The sequence below is a fragment of the Camarhynchus parvulus genome, chromosome 2 (assembly GCF_901933205.1).
Source record: "Camarhynchus parvulus chromosome 2, STF_HiC, whole genome shotgun sequence".
Classification (NCBI taxonomy): Eukaryota; Metazoa; Chordata; class Aves; order Passeriformes; family Thraupidae; genus Camarhynchus; species Camarhynchus parvulus.
The window spans coordinates 22,885,558-22,911,828 of NC_044572.1; the positions used below are offsets into that span (position 1 = coordinate 22,885,558).

Below are 26,271 nucleotides of genomic sequence, written 5' to 3' on the forward strand. Positions count from 1 at the left end.
GAGGCTGATCCCAAGTGTGTGTATGCAAGGAAGTTGGCACTCTGACAGAGAGCACCGTTGTGTCTGCAGAGTGTGACAAGCTGCAGAATTTTAAAGATAAGTTGTTTGGCTCTGAAGCACAGCAGCTTACTTGCTTTCACAGATTTGTGTTACTGACTAGAATGTGTTCTTTGGCGTGTCAGAAATCCAACAGGGCAGCAAAGATGCACAGTTGCTTTAACAGCATTAGGGAAGTGCAAGCTTCCATGGTGTGCAGTCTTCAAAAGTCTCCTGATGAGAGAAATCCTCCTGCAGTGGCAGTGAGAAAGGGTGAGCACTGCATGTGAGTAGCAGCATGAGCAATAGTTAGCACTGGTGCATGGTAATCCCAGAGGACAGCCCAGCTACTGAGGAAAGCCGGTATTTTTATAGTTATGTTTTTTTAGAAAATGTTGAAAATGTGGAAATATGAGAGAGCATCATCAGCACTTGTACGTTACGGTGAAAATGAGCAGCATGAGGCTGAGTTCTGCTGCGGCTGAGAAAAGCTTCCCAGGTCACTGAAATATCAGCCAGTTTGAAAATCATGGGTTATTCTTCTGTCTAAAGCCACAGTGGAGATTTGTGATTTTTCACAAAATGAGAATAAAATGATACTCAGGAATTGAAAGGCTGAATGGATGATCAAAGGACCATAATTAATGTTCAAGTTTAATGTACTTACCATGTCCACAACTACTATCTTTGCTAGTGAAAAGTTCTTCCATGTGACCTGGGAATCAATAGTAATAGTGACTTTTGTTGAATTTATCAAACAGCTGTGAAATATTACTTTATGAGATATGGGAATAGCCTTTTTCAAAACACTCCCAAGCCGAGGCTGATCTAAAAGTCACAAAGCTTTGTTAAATGGAGTGTCAGGCTTGAGCTGATGCTGTAAACCCCGCAGGGAGCGGAGCACTGATTTACTGATGCTACTCAGGTCTTGGGTAAGACTTGGCTGCAGTCCATCTGGCTTGCCTTGCTTGTGGAGTGAGTGTGCTTTAGAATCCAGCTCATCTGGGAACAGCAAAAACCTCCTTGACCAGCACAAGTGATATGGCAGCTTGCCAGGAGCTCATAATAGATGAGAGCATTCCCTTGTTGGAAGCGGAGCCTGTGATGGTTATTCAAGCAAATGCAATGTGTTTCCTTTAAGTATGCAAATATGGTTATTAGCCCTTGATGGAAAGTGTGGAGTGTTGGTACATTTAGCAACTCAGATCATGAGCTTGTGTAAAAGTCACAGAAATCATCATCTGGGATGTTGTTAATTGTTGAAGTATGTCAGCAATTCGCCTTGCCTGGGTTTCACTATTAGAATTGGCTGTGTGGGACTGTGCAAACACAGGTGACAGAAAAAGCACCTGGCCATTCAAACCCATATAATACTTTGTCCAAAGTGTTTTAAAAATGAATTTTAACATTCCTTGCTGCTGTTCCTACTCAGAACTCTTTGGAGAAATTAATTAAAAGTGCTGCCATCTGTTTATCTTACATTTCATACCAAGGGTAAAAAAAGAATGCCAGTACTTTTGAAGCAGCATTGTATAATTTTGTTATTAAAAATGCATGTTAAGAGTACAGTGAGTACTAGTACATTGGTTCCACTTTTGTGAGTTGTTGCAGTGCTTTTTCAACAACATTTTAGTCCTTTTATCTTAAAAGAAAACAATTCTTTGTGAAATCCATGGGTAATAATCACTGGGTGGAGATGGCCTTCTCTGGCAGAATTATTTTGTTCTAGAAGTAACACCAGGCACAGCAGTACCTGACTTCTCAATGAGCTCCAGTAGCAGCTGCCTTGGCAGCTTCAAAGGTAAAGTCAGCCTTGTCTCAAGTTGATGCTGACAGATTCCCTGGACTCCTTTTTATCCTTTTGGATGTGTATTTCTGGGTTTTGTCTTTGAATTAGTGGAGTTCCTCCAAAGTTCTATCCCCTTCCTGTAAAAATTTGCCCAAAAGAGGAGGTGTAGAGGTCATTTGTTCTGAAAAGCTGTTTTTCTGGAAAAAACCTCCATATTATGGTTTATATTTCATTTTGTTTTTAAAGTAGTCTGTGGAAGAAGAAACAGCTTACCTGTTTCATACAACTTTTTTTTTCTCTAATTTCCTCCCCGCCTCCCTTTTTTTTTTTTTAATTCCCCTCTGGCCCTCTTTTTTTTTTTTTTTTTGTTTTTTTTGTTTTTTTAGAAGGAAATCAGTGTTTTTACAAGACAAGTAATCTTAATGGTAAGTCCTGATAGAAGAACATGTGGGGTAATTCTCTTACTTTCACCAGTTATATTTGTTTTCTCACAATATAAATTCATAGTATAATTGCTTATTTCTGCAGTGTAGAATTCATGCAATTAAGATGATTTTGCTTTCTGTGCTATATTACCCACTGTATATCACTTGGACTAATGGAGAAGACAGAAATTTCACCCTGCAGGTGATATTTTGTAGTTCTTGTAATATACGGCAGATGCTGATTACTGAGGCTGTAAAAGGGGAGAATTGGATATTAGAGAAGATAAATAAGAGTGGGGGAGGGGGCTGAAGGGAAAAGACAGTATTTGCAAAGACCTTGAGGTAAGCTGCTTTCAATGTACTGTTTAAGCTTTAATGACCCTTCTAGAGATTCTAGCCACAAAGTAATGGCCAACTAGAGCAATTAAAGGCCTCAGGTGATGATCTGAACGGCAAAAGCTGACAGAGGCTATAAATACTATTAAAGTTTGACACAGGCTCTGCTAGGAGGAAGTTTTTTCACAGTGTCTGTGAATGTGTGGTTGTTCAATAAAGTTTGAGGAAAGAGTTGTTGAAAACCTCAGTTTCTTCAGGTGAAATCTTCTTATGGTTTCCCCAGGTTACAAGTTCTTGTTTCTCTTAGAAGGTACCTTTCAGAACAGTTGTTCTTTCTTTTTTGTGTATCCATACCTTTTTCCAGCAGCAATTTCTCATAATTGTCTTTAAAAAACCCCCAACATATCCAAATCTCTCTGAGCGTTAGTTCCAGATTGTCCAGGTTCTAAGATGAGCATCCCTTGAAAATTACTCACTGCTCTTTTCTGAAAAAGGCCTCTATTTAATTTGTGGGATATTAACAGTTTCTAGACATGCACTGATCAAATGTCTAAAATTCTTATTTGTAATTATAGTAGCTGTTTTACACCTCAGTGACAACCAAATCAGAGGACAGGAAAGACTCCTCTGTGCTGGCTGTCATGAGCTTTGGAGTGCAGGCTAAAGCAAACTCTTTCGAAAATTTTCTTCTCACCTCTTCATCCAGGTTGTAGGGTTGCCTCATTTTGGTCATAAAGCTTCCTTGCAGGTTTACAGCCCTGTCTTCATCATGTCTGTGATGATACTCACTTTGAAGTAGCTTTGTGGTATTTTCCTCTTTGCTGTCTACCTTCTGCCTAGGATGAATCCCAGAGTTTATGCTAAGGAAGCTTGTGGAGGAACACTGATGCAGCCAGATGCCGTGTTGCTTTTGTGTTGCTTCCTAGAGTGATTAACTTGTCAGATTGATCTCCTAAAGACCAGAATGAGAGATGATATGTACTTATCTTAATTCAAAGCCAGATGACCCCTGGAGTTACCTCAGCCTGATAGAAAACCCTGAATAGACCAGCAAGGGGTAACAGTGCTGTGGAAGGCACTGGAGTTTCCTTTCAGCACAGTAAAGGATTGAGACACACATTTGGCCTTTCATTTTTTTTCTTTGACAAAAATAGAAGGGTGAGAGAAGTTCCAGATTATTCAGTTTAGAAATGTGCCACTCATTTGCATGTCTTTGTATCTATTATTTACTTGCTAGGATGACTGATAGTCCTGCTCAGATGTATGCATGAGATGACAAGGCACCAACAACAAAACGACATTGTAACAACACATGGCTTGTCAGCATATATTGCTAAAATATGCCACATCTTGTGGAACATTAAAGATGTAATATGGAATGAACATTAAATATGTATTAGGTTGAAAAAAAAAAATTAGTGAAGGAGATTACCTGAAAGTTCACTAGATAAGTCTTTGTCTTTTCTGAAAACATGAGCTAGTACCTTTAAAAAATATAGTGGGAAAATACAATGTATTTGTTCTCAGGGGCTAATACAAATGATTCATTAAATCTCTGTTATATTTGAGAGAAAGGAGTATTATTGCTTAAAACTCTTTTCTTAGGATAGACACTGCACTTAATTTAGACAGCAAATCTGTTCTGTTGGTTAGGAAAGACTGTGCTTTGAAAGACATGCTTGACTTTTGTCTGAGAGGAAAAAAAACCCCTTTGAGTGTAGGAGTGCTCTTGGTGTCTGGTTGCTCTGACATGAGTGATTCACTTAGAGGAGGCTGTGTAAAGGAAGAATCTCTTGCTCCAGCTCATTTTGGCCTCAGAGTGAGGCTGAGTTTGACCAGCAAGGTGGAGAAAATAGCATTGAATGGGAAGGTGTGATCTTCAAAAACTGGATGTGTGAAACTCATCAACATGGAAGATACTAAAGTACAACTATTGGTTGTCAGGTTATGAAGCTCATTTAAGTCACTAAAAAAAAAGGCAAATCAATATAAAATATCTGGATACTCTTTAAGATAACATGTATGTTTTGCTTTTCAGCTTCTCTTTTGAAAGGATTGAAACATGCAAACATTGTGCTGCTTCATGACATCATTCACACCAAGGAGACCTTGACACTTGTGTTTGAATATGTGGTGAGTAAAGTGACTGTATGTTTAGATATGGTCCAGAGTGCATTGAATTTTATGGAAGTGCTCTCTTTACCATCAGTGATCTATGAATCAGGCCAAAATAACCCTTTACTTTATTCAGGAGAGTGATGGCTATAAGAGATTTTGCTTTGTAGTGGAGTAGGCTAAAAGCTGGGTTTAACCAGATTCAGAGATGGAGAACTGGCTGCTAGGCTCTTGAAGGACCTTAGACTGTTGGTTTGACTTTTCAAATGTATTCTGCTTCCTAGTTATAGTTTGTTTATTGTAGCTTTTTCTTTATTGATATGATCAGGTAACTTTAAATAGGTGAGAATAATGTAGGGAAGAACAGGACTGAAATGCTTAACAGGTGAAAAGCTAACATCAAGTTTAAATTGCCTTTTTTTTGTGTTTGGCTTGTGCAGATTGTCTTTTTATAAGTGATATCAGTAAAAAACTGTCTGAGGCATGCAATTTAGAATTTGGGATTTTTTTAGTTTTTCCATGACTAATGCTTAACCTATTAATTAAAACTTCAATTAACATAGTAGGTAGTGTAAGGATCTAATTGTGTCAAGAGTATTACTTTCCAAAGTAGTAGCCTTGACCTCCTAATTAATCTTTTTAGTTTTTCTAAGACAAACATATGGCATTTATGTAGAACTACTTCAGCATTTAGCTGTGGAATTATGCAATGTACTCTCATAATTAACCTCCCAGTTTTCACAGATGGGTCCAAGAACATGTAATGTAAAAGGAACAAATGACTTTAGACACCGTTAGATTTTCAGTATAATATCAGCTATTGTATTAGAGTCTGTAGGACCCTGTGTTTACGAAGTACAGTGATTGCTAGCATTACTTTAAATACAACTCTGCTTAAGACAGATGAAATTACTTTGTGTGTTTCTTGGGGGCAGGCCTAATTCTTCCATGACAATGCACACAGCATCAGAGAATATTGTCTGGAGAAGCTGTTTACCTTGTGTATTTACATAAATGTGCTGCACTCTGAGGGTGAGGGCATTCAGCTGCAGCAGCTTGCTGAGCATTTGATACAGTATGTATTTTTTTACCTCAGGTATTGGAACAGTAATAAAAATTTAATTCCTTTTTTTAAAATTCAGTAATTTTCCTGTTCCTGACTTACACACTGAATTAACACAGGAAAAGCCTTGATACTTGGTTTTATGTAATGGTCAGTGTACACTTATTTGCATATCTTTGCATGAATACATTTTGCAATCTTATTTATCAGCAGCTGTATTTAGCTGTATTCTTCAGAACTGGTTGAGAAATTAGATGTATAGAATATGTTTCTCCCTAAAATAGATGGATTTGCCTATTACACTAATTTCAAATTGATGGATTTTACGCTTTATTTATTACACTCATGTAAGTTTCAGGATTTTATACCCAGTAAGGTTGTTTGGACAGGTTGTTTAAGAAAGGTTGTTTTAGACTCTGACTCCCAGCCATGTACAGACACAGATTAAGCTTCATGCAGTGACACATTCTTCTGGATTCACTAAGCTGTTTTTCAACAAGGAACCAGCCCTGCTGGAGGTTGCACCTTTTGGTTCCAATGGTGTTTGGTAGCTATTGAGACTGTTTGAGAATCTCATTTAGTAATGGTTTCTAGCAACTGATCCAAGTAATATTTTAGTGTTTAGGCTGGTAGGCAGTCTCTCAAGGGTGCTGCTGGGGAAGAAAGGAAGGATACTTTAGTCTCTGCAAACAGCATAAAGGCTGTATAAAAATGACATTGTAACATGCTCCTGTGCCTTGAGATGACAGAATTTCTTTCAAAAAGTCTGTTTTCATTGTTCAGCAATGTAAAGTTATAGTCTGATCAAACAGTGAATGCTATCTAATAATGCTTGAGAATGGCCACATAACCTGAAATGAATTCTTGTGGGTGTGCATGATACAGGTTTCAATTGCACAATTGCAAGGATCTCATTTGTTCCTTTGGTTATAAAGCTTCTATTCAGAGCATGGTGTGAATGTGCAGAGGCAAAAATTACAGTTGCCCATTTAAAAGTACAAATTTTGGCTGGTTGAGTATGCAATCTAGCTGTGTAATTGGTGTTACTGAACTCTGTATATGTAATGTCTAGTTTGTTATTTTAACACCTGTACGTGGTTTAGCTCAATCATATGAGTAATTTGCACTGAAAGAAGTCAAAATATTCATGTGATTAAAATTACATGGTGATGTACATTTTTGAATGACTGAATCCTAACCTAAAAGGGATTGAATTTAATTTATTTCATAAAGGGATATCATGGAACTGATACACTATTGCCATTGATTACTACTGACCTTTTCAAACATAATAAAAGACATCTGAGTGAGTTATCTTGACTAAATTAGGAACGAACAGTTAGTGATCCGAGAGTTCTCAGAAAATGGAAACTTTGGGTTGCTAGGTTGGTGATGATTCCTTAGGGAAAATAATACTGGTGAAATGTCTGAGGTTAACAGAGGTGTTTGGTTTCAGCATTGACCCTGAAAGAGTAGAATGAAATTTAATTTCATGTAGCACTTTAAATTGCAAAATGCATTATAGTAGTAAGTTAAATGCTGAAAGCAGAATAGCCTCTGAAAGGGAACATGGCAGTCATTAAAATCTCTGGGTCCCTGAAATTAGTTTTCTTTTAAATACATATGTCTGTCAGGTCAAGACATGACAGAGTTTTTTAACTTTAACCTTGGTGGTCTGCAAAGCCAAGAAAAGTCAAATCTTTAAAAATTCTGTCTGATAGTTGAAGATTGGGAGAAATTTATTCTCCGTGTCAACATTTTGGTGACGAATATCAAGCTGTACATTTATGTGGGAGAAAGGGAACTTACTCCTTTTGAATGAAAGAACTTAGCAGAAAATAGTTTAGAACACAGTACCATGTTACTAAGGCACATGTTACCCCTTACATCAGCATATTGCAAAGCATGCTTAGAGCTCAGTTTTATCACTGGATGGCTGAGATGCATTAATACCTGGGGAGTTTTGAGAATGAACTGCTTGGAATTTCCTCTACAAAACCTGAATGGCTGATAGTCTTTCATGTAAAAATGGTAAAGAAAATTATTTCTGTATAGTTAACTGGGATGTGCTAAGCAAGACCTGAAAAAGAGATTTTGGCACACTTTGTATCTGCTGTCTGGGACTGAAGCGACTCCGCAAAGTAAAAGGTCAGTTCAGCTTCACAGTTCAGGGGAGGCATGTGACTGCTCACAAAGGTTTTGCTCCCTTCCTCACCAGGCTCTGGTCAGGTGTTAGTTTAGATGATCTTATGAGGATGGATCTTATGGTGGCTTTAGTGCCAGTATCACTGGCCAGCTTTGCCCAAGGAGCTGGTGGATTTTATAGGCGAGATCTCTGAAGATGGCTTCACATCTGTTTGCTCTAAAATGATCATTAGCTGCTGCCGTTTGCTGCTTCACTTGTTTATTTAGAAAGAAGATGACTGAATTTAGAAACCTATAATTGCTGAAAGGCAATCCTAAGCAAAATGTATTTGCTACAGGCTTGGTAGAATGATAATGAGGTTTTTAGTATTATGCATAATTATGTAAGTATATTATTATCAATAAATGAACCAGCAGCTCGTCCTATTCCTAGCATGTAAAAGTGAGCTTGTATAGCAATACTTTGCATCATGCTTTCAATATTTATGAACTAGGCTTGCAACAAGAACAGATACTTATAATTGGAAGGATGAGTAATGAGCAATATTATGTCTGCCTCAACAGTGAAAAAGCTCCAGAGTAATCTAATAATGAAATTTAAACCCAAGCATTTTCAATTGCCTTGCCTATTTTAATATTTGTGTATGTTTTTGCTTCTAAAAATTCCTTTCCATTAAAGAAGAGCATTTAATTTTCATTGCTTCATTACAGCAGCTAAAATAGGATGTTATACAATGAGTTTACTTAATAAAGTTAATTAGTTACATTTCCCTCCCATTTCCTGTAACAAAAAATAGGTGTGAGTTTATCATTTTAAGGCTTATTGGAAATTGACATATATACTCTTTATCAGAATTAAGAATTACACAGCTGAGATTTTGAATTTGTCTTGGGACAAATTTTTCTTACACAATACTTAGACAGTATAATGTAAGAAAATAGGCAAAATCAATCATCTGCAAGGGTCAAAAAATTTTCCATTGAAAAATTTAAATTTCTTATAATTTTTGATAATTTGGATTGAATACTACTACTGTTTTTCCATTTTTATTTATTTTATTAGGGAGCAAGTGTTGAAACCGAAGGTATGATGGCATTGACGGTTTGTGAAAGCAAACCAAAAAAGCCCCTTTTTTTTTTTAGTGGGTGAGAGAGCAGGGAAAATCAGTAGTGTCCCAGAGCTGCTTTTGAGCTGTTCTCACAAGGATCCTTCCGTGTAATACCTAGGGAGAAACCGGGCACAAGAAGGAAGGAGGAGTCTCCTAATCCTTGACTTAAAGTGACCCTTACTTGGAGCCTGAATTACATTATTTTGGTGTGAAAGTGAAATGATGGGTGATTTTTTTCCTGTTTGAAATCAAGGTGCCCGTCCAGCTATGGCAAGCAAGAACAGAAAACTGGGAAGCTCTGCAAAAAGCCAGGTGACTGCAGTCACCCTTGCTTGCTGTGAATGTGCTCGTCCTCCCTGGCAAGGAGCAGCCACTCAGGGTCCCAGCATGGGAGCAGCTGAATTTAGGAATTTCTGTTTTCCTTGACCAGAGAAGGAGATGCTCCCCTGTAGTTTAACCCTGTGTCGTGCCCCAGGCTTGCCATAAGTTGCATTGCTTAAATTGCAGTGAAAAGGATGACAGATCAAGGCTGAGGGCAAACAGAGAGAGGGGAACTCCTGTACTATTGAGAAGAGGCAGTAAGGGAATAGTACTCTTGGGAAAAGCCTTGTTTTTCAAGTCTTAATGAGCAGATCAGAGGCAGGTGCTGCTGATGTCCAAGTATAGGCTGGAAATGCAAATAAAATAGGCTTCAGGAGGGAAGGATTGAGGTGGGATTTCAGAAGGAATGTGTTTAGTGCTTTGCTGAGACGTAAAGATTCTGCCAGACATGGGAATTGGTAGGAAAGAAGGAATGAAAAATTTATTTAAATTTAAATAAAAATACTCCTGCTAGGCTAAGAAGTTTACACATGTCTAGCAAGGGCAGATGTTACTCATGCAGTATTCTTGAGCACCTGGTGTAACTCTTGTGGGGGTTCTGTGCAGGGCCAGGAGTTGGACTTGGTGGTTCTTATGGGTTTCTTCCAACTCAGCCCATTCTGTGATTCTGTGATCCCGTCTTTGCTGGATTTACAAATGTTGTGTAGACTTCATATGGAGCACCTGCTGATGAATAGGTGTATTAATAAAATTAATCAAGATGTACAATCCAGCAAGCTGAGAGGCTGTGTATATCTGAATGACCAATTTTTGTACAATTTACTAGCAGTTGGCAAATATTGGTTAGATTTGTGGTGTGCTGGGCACCATTTAGTAATTAGCATCTATTATTTATTCTTCTTTTTATTAAGTAGTAACACTTGCATTCAATGTAAGTATGAAAAAAACAAACAAAATAATGCAACAAAATCAGAGCATAAGAAACACCAAGAGTTGAGCTGACAGATGGAATACTGGAAATCCCATGAGATATTCTGCTTTCTGGCAGATCCCAATTAGTTTTTTCCTAAATTACAGATAAAAGTGCAAGTGTCATTGCAGTCCCTCAAAAACACGTACATGTAGTAAGGTACATGTGCATAGGAGATATGCCAGTGATGACACTCTGCTTGATCCAGGCAAGACCACCATCCTAAAGGGTAAATTTGTAAACACAAGAAAGACATGAATCAGCTGGAGACCTGAGGGGAAAAAGACAAGCGTGAGTAAACATCGAGAATAAAACCTTCTAAGGAAAAGTCAAAGTAAGTAGGGCTCTTAAGAGTTGGGGATAAAAAAAGGATGAGACATTTACAACCTTTAAATATATCATGGAGAAAGTCGGTGACCTATTTCTATGTGAATGGTTAAGAGGATGAAAAAGAAAATCTGAAATTACAGTAAGGAAGAAAAAGATTAAACTTGAGGAATGCCCCTTTCATGCTAACAATGATAAAACACTTCAGAAGCTACTATGGGGTGAAGGTTTGTCTAATACTGTCAGTTTTTAAATAACAATTCAGGCAAATAATCAGCAGAATTCTGTCATTGATAATAGATAGAGGTAAGTTTTTTTTAAGTCCTTTCTATATGTATCCTTCTGCATCATAACTTTCATCAGCAAAATAATAATACTTTTATTCTTTCAATGAAGTTAATATGCTGTTGCTTTCCTGTGTCAGGAACCAAAGAAAAAATATATCAGTTTATTTTACTACTTTAAACAAAGTTTTAAAAAATAATTTTTTCTAGTTATGTGCTTTTTGTTTGTTAGTGCATGTTGGTTTTTTGGTTGGCTTTTTTTAGTAATTAATTATTGCTATGTTACAGATTTATACACAACTCTATCATCAGTAGTTCTGGTGGCATCCCACATATTCCTTAACTTTTTATTTCTGTCATAAACTGGCATTGCCTAGTTCCTTCTGAGATGACACCTGACAATATCTCAGCTTGCACTAGAGACTGTCCAGTCTAATTAAACATTTTTTCCTCAGGCTCTCTTTAATAATATCAGTAGTAACTCTTAATTCCTCTTAAAATTTGAAGCTCTGATTTATTCAGTGCAGATTGAAACAAACAAATAAACAAACCACCAGTCGAGAACTTACTGCTTGGAGAGTGATGATTACCAATTCTAAATCTTAAGAATAGATTTTTGCTCCCTGAATGAAGTATGTAGCTTTGTAGTAATTTAGTGATATTGACAAAAAAAAACATCTATGCAATCTTTAAAAACAGAAACTTGGGTGAGCAGTTCAGGCAAAATAAAAGTAGTAAAAATCCTGAAGTCAGAATGAATAAATCAATAAATGCAGATATTTTTTATGTTTATAGTTTTTTGATGTAAAAGATAATTAAGAAATAGCAAATAGGAGGAACCAAGAACCAAGCTTGAGTAATAAACAGAGCCAGCACCTGGAAGTTAAAAGACCCTATTAATTGTTTCTGTTTTACTACTTTGAATAGGGAGGATCTAATCCATGGAAGCACCATTTTACTTTCGTGTGCCTTGCAGTCTGAACTGAGTTTTTCCCTATAAAATTTTTATTAATCTTATAATCATGCATGGACAGTTAGGATTAGGATACATGACAGGAGAAAATCACTCAGCCAGTGTAAAGAGAGGTCTATGTAGGATGTGGAGGTTTCTAAAGGAAGGCTTTGCACTGGTCCTTTCCTGCCCTGAAGATGGCGTTTGTTTTGTTGCCCAGCACACACCACCATAGAAGGGCTCTTGTGCCAGATGAGCTTGTGTGGCTACAATTGACTTATCCATGGCCAGTGCCATGCCAATATTAATGTGGATACTTGCCTAATGTGGCTGTATGTGGATTGTCAGCCTCCCTCCCATGTATGTGTTCTGCCTACATGGTCCTGGAGCAAGTACTCTCACCAGGAGCCTATGGGTATCTTTCATGCTCTAACCAGAAACTTGTATCTTCAAATTTTTAATATCTTTGTTTTTGGCTGTTTGTTTGTTTGTTATATGTGCATATCATGGTCAGTGTTGTGGAAGCTCAGTGACATAACAAATTAGAGAAAAAGTGCACATGCCTATCCTTGTGGGCACATGTGTTACAGCTTGCAAAAATTGTCCCAACTCTGTTCATTTTGAGGTCTCTAAGTCCATCACAGTTTGCACAAGCTGATGATTTGGTGCTAGGTTTTGATCACACTAAACAGGAATTCCTACTTATTTTTGCAATGTCATTGTTTTGTTCAGATAATCTCACTAAATTAAGTGGGTTTTGTCTCCCTAACCTGATTTACTAAGAACACAAAGCTGTTGGAATTATTAAGGTGGACAGAGAATAAGGAGGAGGATAAACTGGCATCTTTAGAAAACTGTATTTTGTTGAAGAGCTTTTAGTTCAGCAATTATTTCCTTAGCGGTGTGTGTTTCACTTGTCTGTAAGGAACCAGATTATTCTCTGTGGAATGAACTGGGGCTTTGTATCCATAAATAATTTTATCTTTTCTAGCAACAGCCAAAAATCACACAACTGTGTATTCCTTCTTCTCTCTGGGATTTTCAGATATGTTTCTGTCTGTATTATGTACTCCCCCACCACCTAGTCTCCTTTGCTATATAGTATTGTTCATGTATTTTGAAATATGCTTATCTTTGTTGAGAGTGTGAGAGAAATCCAAGGCACTAAAAACATCTGTTAGCAGAATTGTTTTCATTACGAGTGTCTTGTGGGGCAGTTTTTTCTTCCTTGATTCCCTAATATAGATCTTTCCCCTTCTGCTCAGCCCAGCTGGTGCTGCTGCCTGCTGCTGTTTTGCTGGAAGTTGCTTAGGTATCACCCAGAGATACCTTGTAGGGTATTTTTTGTTAGCATGGGTAACACTGTGTCATCTCATAGAGGGAAAAGATTGAATTATAGAAAGCCACAGAAATACATGAAAATAAAAGTCTATGACACTTTTGAAGATACCAGTGACATGAAATAAGTTTAAACTGTGGCACAGTAATCTGCAGAGTGCTTAGGTTGGAGGATATGTGCCATTTAAAAGGAATTAGCTTTTTTTGTTCTCCTGTCACTTTAAATATTCCTGGTGCCCATCCTTTTATTGGTAAATTATATTATCGGTTTAAGAATTTGTTGGTGACAAAAGGGGAAGTATTTTAGTCAGGAAAGCTGCTAGGGCATAAATAATGTTGCTGTCCTTTGAACAGAGAGGAATGGCTCACAAGAGCCTGGCTGCCTCAGTGGAGCAGCACAATCTGTCTGCTGCACGACGGCATCGCCGGCAGCCAAATCCTCCCGGTTTTGTTTTAATGGGAGGGCTCTTACACATTGCTGGTTCTACATGATGGGAATGAGGTTGGAAGTGCTTCCTGTTCCATTCACAAGCCCCGGGCTCTCCGTGCATTTCAGCTTCAAAAATGACAGCTGAAACCAATTAGGCAGAATTATGGGATGCCTAAGTCACATGGAGATTTATCATGACTGAGGAAGAGGAGGGAAAGAGAATGTATTGCATGGGAAGTAGAAGCGACTAATTTAATTAGAAGAGAGTGACAGTCACGTTATTATTATGGAGAAGGGTGGGCAAAGTAGAGATCATTTCATGTCACCAACCATGCCTTGAAAGGAAACATCCCAGCCTTTGTCTGAACATGTTCGTGTTTGGTAGCAGAGTCTGATTTTGAACAGGAATAGCTGAGCAAAACAGTTGATGTCAAAGTGGAGCACAGAGCATATCTCAGGACATTTCTAGTTTGTAGTTTACTCATCTATTCATAATTAGAATTCCTTCAAGAGGAGAAGGGAAGAATCATCAACATTTGTCTTTTTTTGCATACTGTCTCTTTTCCAGACCTAGGATGTAATGTATATAAACCTTGCTTCAGCTGTATAAACATCAGCCAGAATTCTTTTCCCTTCAGCAGATGCTTATACCCAGTATGCTCACAAACATAAACTCACATGTGTCTACTTATAAACCAGAGTCTTGCTGAATAAAAATGACCTTCATACAATTATACACTGCCCCAAGTCTAAATCAAAACCCCAATTAATTTGTTCATGTGAGTCTGGAAGACAATATTTCATAAGTAAATCATACTTTTTGTGGAGTTGTCAGGGTATGGGGAGAAAATGAGCGGAAAATATTACAGAGAGAGTCTGAGCAAGCGTGCATTTTGTTTTTTTCATTTTTTTAATTCTTGTATGACTTTGTTGGTTTTTTGTTTAGACTATGAACAGTTATGTTGGAAAAGTAACTTAATCTCTCTGTCATGTTCAGGTACCTGTAGGAGTTGTGATACTTCTCTCTATCACCGGGAGGAAAATATTTGCAATTAATTTAAGTTTGGGTCAAAAATGGGCATTGACTGGTGTGTTCTTATATTTAGTTTGGAAACAAGACTAGGTGAACCTGCATTGCTGAACATGGGTTTTCCATCCCTTATCCTAGGAAGCACTGTCCAGTCTCTGCTCTATCTAGAAATTGTTCCATCCACCCCAGGAAGGGTCATGGGTCTCTTAATGGAGGCCTTGTTACTGGAGATGTACACTGAGGAAAGGGTTTGTGCTTTAATGTGCTGAGAGAAGATAACAAAAAGGCTGGACAGGGCCTTCTCAAGGAGGTGTAGCTGTGTGTGCCAGTCAAGGTGCAGCCCTGGAGCAGTGATCTTCTGGCACACAGTGGTGAAATACAATTATTTGAAGGCAAAAATGCCAAAGCCTGTCTCAGATTACCAATATTTACTTTTTACTTTCAGCAAAAATGGCCAAGATATCTTGCCTCTATCTGGAGGACCCTCATTTTAAATATTCAAGGTGAACAGTATGGATTTGGAATTTATGGGATGGGTAGCCTTTGTGCTGTGGGTAGCATTGGACTATTATTTTGAAAATTGCCCCAAATTTGGTGAAGTGATAAGCTTTAGAAAAATCATGAATTGTACTTAAGAGCTATGTCCTTGAAGATTCTTCCTGTCTTCTCGAATACTTTAGTCTCTCACTTCAAATATTGTAGCTATTCATTACTGATGAAGTGAAATTGTTTCTGGGGAAGCCAGTAGTGGGAGGAGAGATCGAGTTGTTCACTTAAAGCATAAGAGGTTCTGCAGAAAACATTGCTTTGTTAGTGAAATAGGAAAGTGAAGCTCTTATAATTGGAAGACACCAAGATAAAGATGGCCTGGGCAGTCTCCTTTTTTCACCCTTGTGGAAGTGCCTATTGTGCAGCTCTGCCAAGGATTATGTGGTGAAGGCATGTGGTTGTTGTTGAATTTCTCTAATTTTTTGTGAATGTGGGAACCAGGAAATTTTCTGAGGTTCCTGCCTTATTCAAGGTATCATTTCAAGACAAGTTAGGTAATACTGCTGTAGAGAACTGGGTTCCACCTCTGCTGTATTGGGAATTGTCATCACCAGCTGAAATTGCTGTCATTACGGATTTCTGCTATTCAGTATGAGATTCTCAGTCTCCTTTGCAAAGGCATTACACATTTACAGCTGTAACTGAAGCCAGTGCTGCAGAGTAGTTGAGATGAGGCTCTCAGCCAGGCATGAGGAGGACACAACGATTGGGCGAATGGTTATGCTTAGATTTATTGTTAATATGTATTTAAATATTACCAATGCATTTTATATTCTTTTTCAGGCCAGTGTGCATCAAAGTCAATAGCAACATGTCAGTTTCCCCATGTCTGGAATGAGAGCATCCAGACAGTTCCCTCTGCAATGTCCACCAGGTGTTCTTAGCTTAGGACAAACCACATTGCCAATCAGAGAGAGCAAAAAGTAAGGGGGTGTGTGTGGGGGTGAAGGATGCACCTGAAGACCAGAATATCTTTCATTACCACCACAGTCAGACAAAATGAAATAGTGCCAAATACTCTGAAAAGTCAAAACCAAAGTTCTTGAACTGAATTGCCTAGAAGATCAGTGGTTCTTAGAATTTTTTGTCTTTGCTTGAAGTCCCTATCTGATAAAAGGAAGTAATGCCTTATGTCTCCTGCGTTGCTATGAAATTATTCTATGTTTGTAAATCATGTCAGTAGCATAGCTATAAGCAGGGTAGGAAAACCTGTGAGATTATTTCTGTCTTCAAAGCAGTAAAAAACCAGACTTTGCAAGCTGTTTGAGAATAGAAGAAAACCCCAAGCTGTAAAACAGCACAGCTATTTTTCAATCAAGTATCTCCTATTCTGTTCAATGAGTATGTATAATCCTGGGAAGGAAAAAAGTATGACCTTTTAGGAGTTGTCATAATAGACATTGAATGGAGGAACAATTAAAAGGTAGGATAAACCCATTAATTCTGGACTTTCCTAGCCTTTGAGAAACTTGATTTATCTATGCTTATTGTTTTTGTGTGGCTGTTTTGAGCAGAGGAGTGCTAATTGAATATTATTCAATATATTGTACATTTAGACGTGGGTGAGCTGGTGGAGTGTAAAGAGCAGGAACTAATGGGATTTTGAACTTAAACTAAAATATCAAATGTTCTGTCAGCATGGTATTACTTTGGTGATTTGTGTGTGTTGGGGGTTGACAGTATGGCTGATAGAGTTGTTAAAAACTAGCTTGAAGCAGAATTGGTCTAGCCAGGTCCACTTGGGATCAGAATGTGTTCAATTACTTGGAAGTCTCTGTACTCCATTCCCAGTATGCTGCTGCCCTGTGAGGTGGCCTGACCCTCTCAGACACTGCAGAATGGACTGTAAAAGGTGTATTGGTTGGTCTGTTTCTTCTCTTTGTTTCAGTATCGTTTTATGTTATTGCCAATATGTAATTGTATCTTGAATTTTCCTTTAGGGTATCTATTTTGTTAGATCAGGGTGGTGACTGCAGCAAAGACTCCAGTGTCAGAGTATGGCAGGCTGTATTGGCAGCCACTCTTCCACTTGGGAAGGCACATTGTTTTCCACCTTCAAATACAGAATGAAGAAAAAGACTCCATCTATATAGTACAAATTTCATGGAATACATAAAAAAATGCTTTCATCCAGCTTGCTTTGTTTCCTTTTCTAATCCTTCCTGAAACTTGTATTTGTGTTGTCTCCTTCAATGTCAGTTGTGCACACGAGCACTGGAGCAGACACTTTGGCTGCCAAAAGGGAAAACAGGTTTAGAAAGAGCTGTCTCTGCAGCGCTGTCAGATTTCCTAGCTGTACTAATGTTTAATTCAATGTGCATTCAGTCCCTACCTTGGGAAAGAGGAACAGCTGAGGCTGCCTTTGCTTTGCTGCCACCTTCTTTTTTTTAAAGTGGGGAGCAATGTACTCTAACATTATAAGTTGTTTCCAGAGTTCTTACCATAATGTTTAGTTACATTTATGAGAAAGACTCTTAGTTTTATGAAAGCAAATTGTAGAAAGATTTGAACAGAAAATACATTCAATTTCTCTTCCCCATCTGAATGAAGGTTTGCTACAGATTCCTCTAGAGTGTGTGTAGGGAAAAAAATAAATGCCAAAAGACTGCAGCACAACTGACTCTGTAAGGTTTCCAGGATTCTGAGGGAATTGCTGCTTACACTGACTTTCAGGTAGACATGTTGAATCAGTTTTTGTAGGTTTTGGTGGTTAAACTGATGGCAGAAGGTTATATCAGGCTCCCAGTTGTCTTTATCCTTAGGGTAGGAAGAATAGGTTAATGATAGATAGCACAAACATGATCATCATTGATGTTTCTGTATAGAGAAAATGCATCCAAATAGTAACTGAAATATAAGCATAAGAAAATGTGGTTATCTTCACCATTTGTTACAAGTATATTGAAAATAAAAAAAATTGACTTATTGCTATTCCTAAAGTTGTGACTGAATAAAATTAAAAGCTTTTGGTGAATAAAAATGTGCAGTTAGTGTGGGTGGAGTGGTGGGGCTTCAGGAAGGAGACATTGGGTTTGTCTTCCTCTGATCTGGTTTCTGTCAGCTGACTGGTTGCAAATCCTAGAAATCAGTGGAAGGTGAAGGAGGCATAAACCTCCCACCTACCAGGTTATCTGTTGTTCACAAAGGCTGAAAGATTGAACTGTGGGCAAATCACAATTCCTTGAGCCAGCCCATGCGAGGGAGCATGCTGTGCTCAGGGACCACGATGGCTGTGAGGATGGGACAGTGCTTCCCTGGCCACCCTAATGGGCTTTCTAAAGTGATATTTCAGGCTTTTCTTTAAACATCTATTGAGCACTGCAGGTGCTAGCAGTATTCAAACACTGGTGTGTCTCATGAATAACAGATAGTCAATAAAATAAGTGGATTCCCACAAATTTCTTATTTGACATCAGTCATCACCTGTAGTAATGGTGCCACAGCTGATATTAAGGCAGGTTCTTGTGCTGGGATTAGTACTCAGAACCTGTTAGTTTATTAAAACAAATGACAAGGTTAGCTGATGACTTTAAGTATGTTTTCTTGGTGTTCATAGAGTAAAAAAACCAAAAATGTGTTATGTGTTGATGTGTACTGAGGGGTGACTGGTCCATTTGTGGCATGGTTTACTGATGCAGTCCCAGAAAGCTTCATTACCACCATAGTCAGTCAAAACACAGGAGATAAAATAGTGCCAAATATGCATGAAGTAGAAAATGGAAGAGGAGAATGGAAGAGGGATTTGTACCTTAAGGCTCCAGATTTTACAGAAATGAGGAATAAGTCTCTAAACTTAAGAATCTTTATGCAAAATGCATTTCTTTGACACTAACAATTCACTGGTAGAATATTTTTAATTAATCTGAAAATTTTCTTCGTAAATGCATTCACTAATTTGTAAACTATAAATTGAATAATTGCCGTCTGTGTCTTGCATTTTGAAATAATCTTCATTCTGTTGTATGCAGTGTGGTTTGCCTGCTTGAGCATGCTGTTCATTTTGGGATTCAAGCAATTTCCTGTAGTCAGGGCTCTTGCTCTCTTGGAGCCATGTAAGAATTTGTGAAAATAGTTGTGCTAGTGCAGAGCCTAATAATCCTGTGCATCTTCATGTCTTTGCAATGTTATTTCCACATGCACAACATGTTTTTGTAGTTTGTGATTTCAGAAGCAATTACATATGATAGCTGCGGCTAGAACAAATTTTGTGTCTTGGGTGTGAACTCTGCTATGTATCTGCATAACTCTGCAAAAGAAAGCTAAAGAATGCCTCCTGGTTTGGCAAATGGTGCACAGAGACACTATTCTGCTGTGTGGAAAGCAACTTTTGTCCAAAACTCTCACTTTGAAAACCGCCTGTATTTATATGGGCTCTTGTGTATGTGAGGCAGGTATTGCCAAGTAGTTTTTCAAGGAATGTTGGATGATTTTTACCAGATGTGTTCAGAAACCAGATGTGGGAGGCAGAGTCTGTCTCTGAGTATTTGCTGGTTAATCAAGTGCATATTTTTGCTTTTTTTATTCCAAACATAATTCCAGAAGCTGAGTTGTGCAAGCACATTAGAGAAGCAACATGCCGTTTGTCTGAAACTCTGCTGCTGAAGTGTAGAAATGTAAGAGAAGAATTCAGAGAAAAGTGTTTCCATAGTAAAAACTATAAATATTTATTCATTAAAAATAACATGAATCTATGCATTGCAAACCTTCTTTTTTTTTTTTCTGAAGAGGTTTCATGGGGTTTTATATTTGCAGGGAATATAGGTAACTATGAAGTGAAAACTTAGGTTTGAATTTTCCATGATGTTCTTTTCTAAAGTATCTGTACTTAATGGCTGTACATGTCCATAATATGTGCTTCTTTTTGAGGTGGAAAATACCATTCAGTACTCTGATATGCAATACCTTTCAGCTATATTTTCTAAACCTTTAACCCATCTTAATCTAGGATCACTATAAAATTGTATTTAAAGGGCAACGTTATAATGTGAACAAGGGGAGTTGAATGTGAAATTCTCCCTTTAGGTTCATCCTCTTCTGTCTAGATATTATCTTTGTGGTGTTGATGGTGATACTGTCCTTATAAGTTTTGGAATGGTATTAAAATTCAGGTAATTAATCTACCAAATGCAGGGTGTTAGAAAAAAATATTAATTTGCATTTGTTGAATATTCATATCAGTTATCAAGGCTGTTAAGTGAAATTAGTGTAAAGGTTCAAATGTGTGTTTGCACATGTGTGGCTGAAAAAAAAAATCTTATTTTCCATTTGTTATGTCCACTCCTAAGTAGAGGGGTATTTATTACTGCAGTCATATGGATATTAATATGGTTTTCTCCATCTGACTTTCTTTTAGCACACTGATTTATGTCAGTACATGGACAAACACCCTGGAGGGCTTCATCCAGAGAATGTGAAGGTAAGAGTCAAAAAGAGCACACATTCAAGGCAAATGCAGTAGCAGTAACTTTGAAAAAATGTCATGTCAGTTGTTTCATAGAAACTGATTACTAGCTAAAGGGAAAATGCCTGGCATATTAACTGTATTTTTAAATATTTGTTTTCTTTGAAAATAATTACAAATTCAAGTATTTGAGCATTCCTGCAATAGAATTTCTGAGGTTTGTAAAATTGACTCAGAGCCAAAATATTTGAATGCTGTGAATGCTGTTAGCAGTGTTGGTAATCCCTCCCCTCCATGTAAACATTTGCTCTTAAGACAATACTGCCCTAAAACCCCAGGGAAAACATGATTTAGGCTGTCAGTGCTAGATCTTCAGTTAGGTAAGTTAGTGTGGGTTCATCAGGTTTGAGGGAACTCTAATTAATTGTATTAGCTGAATGTGCTGCTTTTATATGAACAGATAAATTCTTCCTTAATCTTTTTGCACACTTTCTTGGATGAGATCAGCATTTTCATAGCTGATCTCACTTTGGGAATTTTTTTTTCCTTCTACGTAGATACTTAGAATCATCACACAGGAAAGGGAGAGTTTATTATCAGGATTTAATGGAAAGGTAGATGAGTAGAGACTTGATCCAGTTACTATTTGGGAAGTCAGCCAAATTATTTTAGCATGAAATGGAAGCCAAGCAGACATGCAGAATGTGTTGTGTGTATATAGATCACTCAGATGATCTTTGTTACAATTGTCTTGCACTTGGACATCAGTCCCATTGTTGTTCTACTTTGGAAGTGTTTAAGTCTTCACTTGTCATACTGGGAACTTTATTCCAGGATGGAACTTACTGAAACATAGAAGTTCATGAAAACTCTCTGTCTTTCCTGGAAAAGCCAGAAAGCCTGTTTAGTTAAAAAAAAAAATTAAAAAGAGGAAGTATTTTTTCTTCTGCTCTAGCTGATCATTGTTGCACATCACGTAGCTTCATTAATTTTCTGTTCTTTGAATGAAAAGTACATACAACATATGAATTTCAATAAGAATTACTACCATCTAAAAAAAAGAGGAAAATTCCTCCTTACTGCATATATTTGGGGAAAAGGACCCCAAAACAAACCAATACACTCACAGACCTTGAGTGTGTCACTAAAGGGGGTGAGGTAGGACCTGCTTTTCGACCTCTGAAAATTCTGAGCTTTCTTCCCTGCTCAGGTTCCTAAGCAGAGTTTCAGGTGTTAAATGTGCTTGTTAGACCAGGGGGTTGTGTTTCATTTCCCCATGTGGATACTTTTAACTTAATTTCTCTGAGTTTTGGGATAAATGAAGACTGGCTATTAAGATTCTTTGTGCTGCTTCAGATTTATAAGTCTTGCTCCAAGGCTGCAGTGCTGTGTACCTCAAGGTCTGATACGCGGTAGCTGTTGTAGCCCTGCTAAAAAAGACATAATAATTCAAATAATTGTACTTTTGTTTAATCACATCAGGCCCAGTGAGCTTGTCTTTGAGGAGGATGGATATAGACACATTATTTGGCTTGCTGGTACATCATCCTCTGAATCCTGAGATACCTGTCTTTTAAAACAGGAGCCTCAGAGGGAACTGCAGCAGCATTTCCCTTTCAGATTTTGCTGCATGTATTCCTGTGGTTATGTGTACCATTTGTCAGTCCTCAGAAACACCTTTGAAGCTTATAGACACATTAGAAATATTTGTTTGAGTAGTGAAGTGTAGAATCCTGATGTACTGCTGGTTTAAGTTTTTAAAATTCCAAATGGATTATTAATAAGAGTGGGAGGAGGCAGGGTGCAGAAAAGAAAAAAAGAAAATTGCAAGTTGGAGCAGATGAAACTTCAATCAGCAGACAAAACATGAGAAATCCCATTGAACAATTAACTTTTTTTTCTCTTAAATAATACTGATGAAAATCAGTTATATATATTTAGAAGTCTCTCTTGCCAGGCCAGCAACAATGGCTAGTCCTAATCATGCAGTAATTACTAAAACCAGGCATGATGATTTGAGGTCCTACCATTTTAATGAATGAATCAGCCTGCTTGGGAATTTCAGTGCAATACCTGCTCTCAAGGCTGAATTAAAAATAGCCCAAGAGAGTGATTTCTTTGGCTGGGAGGACAGAAACCCAGTCAGATATGCTAAAAATTCCCAGACCTTCACCAGCATGCCAAACTAGAAGTGCTTTGCTCTTTTGTTTCAGAGGAAGTAAGATGGTTATTTCATAACCATTTCATTTTAATGCTTTGTTGTGCTGTACGCAGTTTGTTGACTCATGCAGTTGGGGATCTGAGACTTTACCACCTTGTTTTGGTTTTAGCTTCTGGGCAAAGTTATCTGTTTGGATCCACAGCTGATTTCCAAGGGTTAAGCTGAGCTATATGAATTAGCCTTCTTTCCCTGCCAGCCCCTTCTTTCTAGAGGTCCTTCAGTAATTTCACTTTTAGTCAGACTTTTGGACCCTGTTTGTTCAGAATCAGTGGTTATGTGATCCCTAAATCCATTTTAAAAGCTTCCAGTTGAGCAATTATATTCCAGTAGCAATAAATTAGTCTCGGCTCTCTGGGGCTAACCTGTGGGATTAAGCCATTGATGCTCTCCCAGCATGACAAAAGACCCCCTGCCTTTTAATTTTGTTCTTGAGGAAAGTATTGCCTATTGATGGATATTCCTTCTGGCTTGTTGCCAGTTATTATAAATACAAACCCACATAAGCACATATTTTTCTTTTTCCAAAGAATATGTACAGTAGTTCCTGTTAAACAGTATTTTATAGGAAGGCAGATGCAAATTACCTCTTGCCTTCTATAGGATATCTTCAGCTTAATTATATTTCTGAATTTTCTCTGTATTTGCAACGTAAAGACAATGCTTGTTCCCTCAGGCTTACTTTTAAATGAAGACTCATAAATAGAATAAAAATCTAAATTACTTTGATAGACACACATATTGTTGTCCCCTCAGGTACTGTGCTTGACATTGCCTTTCTTTGTGGTTTTAAATAGGCTATTTGCTGTCATTTAACTATTTTAAATAAAGACTGAGCAGGATATTATAAGTATGTGTAAGTATAAAGAAGAATGTCTCAGTTGGCAGTTATAGAAGTCCAGGGACAGTATGCTTAGGCAAATGAAACAAGTATTAGGTTTAGCATTTTTATTGGTATGTCTGTATTGACACATAATTTCAGGATTTCAGGATTTTATTATTTGTGGGTGGAGGCACAAGTCTTACAAATAACATCAGGCTTTAAACCCTTCAAGTGATGCTGAGATGTTGTTTTAAAAATGCTTGTCCCTGATAATGTTAAGCCAGTCATTCTGATGACATAATTGCAGTCAAGTACCTGAAACATTTTCATCAGCTTGAAGGGAAATTGGCATAAAGCAGTTGTCAGTCCATATATTCTGCAGACTCCATTAGGTCCAAATATACAATTATTTACCTCTTTGGCAGCTAACAAACTTGCATGTCTAGCACTTATATATAAGTATGTATTCATATTCTGTGTACAGTGTTGTAGTTAGCGATGTTGAGGAAAAGGGTAATCAGTTAATTCTCTGTGTAGTACACATGGCCTCATCTTCTCCTGTCCAGTTTAAAGGATATCTTTCTCAGTTTTTCCACAATTGAAGGCAAGCAATAAATCTTAAATACATGGCCCCACATATAATTATGTTTCTGCTGGAAGCTACTGCTGCAGCCCTGTCCATGACTGGAAATAGGAATTGATTTATGTGTGTACTGTGTGGTGCTTGCCAAGCTGCAAAATGTGCTATTGCAAACTGAGGTACAAGATTTGCTCCTGACTCTCCCTGTGCTGTTCCTCTTGGCATAGACTACCGAAACCTGTACTCCCGGCTGTCTTTCCTACAGATGTTGCAGCCTTTAGAGATAGTTCATGCTCAATTGGAACATCTGGATTGCTTCCTACAGCAGGAACTCTAATGGGTCAGAGCAACTAGCTGACCCTACCAGTGATATTTTTTTTGTTATGATCTTCATTCTGATTTATGTCCCTTTCTGTCTGGTACAGGGCTATTTCCACCAGTCTTTTTTTCTTACCTTCTTGGTTCTTCTGAGCCTTTGTTTGCAGTTGCCCATAAATGGCTCTGGTTTTGTAAATTCTTAATTTAAGTGTCTTTTTATTTGTGCATTTCAGCATGTCCTGTGAAAATGTAACTGTTCTTAGCTTATTTTAATATTTAAAATATCACCTTCATTTTAACTTTGTCTTTTACTCCATATTACTGCATTCCCAATAATGCACATAAATTCATCTTTATGCGTTGATGTGTTTATTTTATAACTGAGTTTGTTCACTGTAACTCCTGTTACTGGTAGAATAAGTAGAGCAAAGGCTTGCATCTGTCATGCCTGCATTGCTTGTTTGCATCCCTGCCTTAAAAATAAATCTATTAATGAAAGCTGATTTGCTCCCTAATTAGTGATGCTGCCTTGAGATAGTTGAAGTCTTTTGAGAAAAGCATCCTGAATTTTTTCTCTCTGCCTTTTTTCTTCTACTTGCAGTGTTAGAGGTAATATCAATTTGCATGAGTATTTGACAGAAAAACCCCTCATCTTTGGCAATATAAAAAGACACTTGCGTCTGACCCACTGTTCCTTAATCCAGGAACACCAGTCTGAATGACAACAGGTTTTCAACCAGACAAAAACTGTCCCTGTCTCTTAATTGCTCTCAAAATCTTTTACTTCAGGCAACTTGGAAGCCTCCTGTAGTCTGCTGTGACCAGAGGGGGAAGGAACTTGCAGTTTGTTCTTATTCTATCTGATATTGCTGCACTGATTTGTTCTTCTCCCTGGGCACCTTTTCTCTTCCTAGGGCCAAAAAGTGTTAAGAAGAAAAAGGCAGACCCTCTTGTTGAGCTTTGCATGCAGGCAACAAGAATATTTAGCCTTCTCCCAGGAGCCTTCAAGACTTCAGCTCTTACCCATCTCAATTTTGAGCCTTCCTTTCTCCTAGGAAGCAGAGTACAGCAGTCTTCTGGGCATAATGGATGGATATTTTTGAAGCAAAACCTTAACTAACTAAGCCCTACCCCCACCAGAATATTTTAAAATGTGTTTTATGGCTGCAATACTGAGTCAGGGTATGTGGCAAAATGAGGATTGGGATTTGGGTACTAAGTTTCCTAGGGCAGCCCAATAATCTCTGTAAAAATATGCTTATGTTTCAGTAAAATATATAATTAGGCTGTCTAAAAACTTTATATTTTAAAAGGAATGTATTAGATAGTAATTAGTGAAACACAATGGGATGCTGCAACATTTTTCTGTGCTAAATGTTCAAGAAGAGGTCGGTCAACTTTATAGCAACTATATAGCTAAAAAACCCAGATATGATAAAAATACTGTGTTTGTTAAATCAAGGGTTTAATGGTGGTCTCCATAACATTGGATTGAAAATGTTTAAATACACTGGGTGTTAAATGATATTATCTGAAATCTCTGGAATTTAGTCATTTATGATATTCATGTATTCCTTGCTGCACTGTAGCACTGTGAGCATTGTCCTTAACTAATGGTTGCATTTTTTTACTGTTGAATCTATTTTTGTCAGATGAGTAATTTTGGCATTTAATAACTAATGTGAAAATTAATAATCTGAGTCGAAGCCATA

At 37.7% G+C, this 26,271-nt stretch overlaps 1 protein-coding gene across 7 annotated transcripts in view; it reads left to right on the forward strand.

Annotated features, from left to right (window-relative positions):
• CDK14 (cyclin dependent kinase 14) overlaps window positions 1-26,271 on the forward strand; it is a 345,182-nt gene that overhangs the window by 127,635 nt on the left and 191,276 nt on the right. For 6 of the 7 annotated variants that reach the window (XM_030944179.1, XM_030944177.1, XM_030944178.1 and 3 more), the window contains 2 exons: window positions 4,625-4,719; window positions 20,573-20,635. In XM_030944179.1, coding sequence (XP_030800039.1) covers window positions 4,625-4,719; window positions 20,573-20,635 — 158 coding nt within the window. The remainder of the gene's footprint in view (window positions 1-4,624; window positions 4,720-20,572; window positions 20,636-26,271) is intronic. The other variant, XM_030944182.1, reaches the window with a different exon arrangement.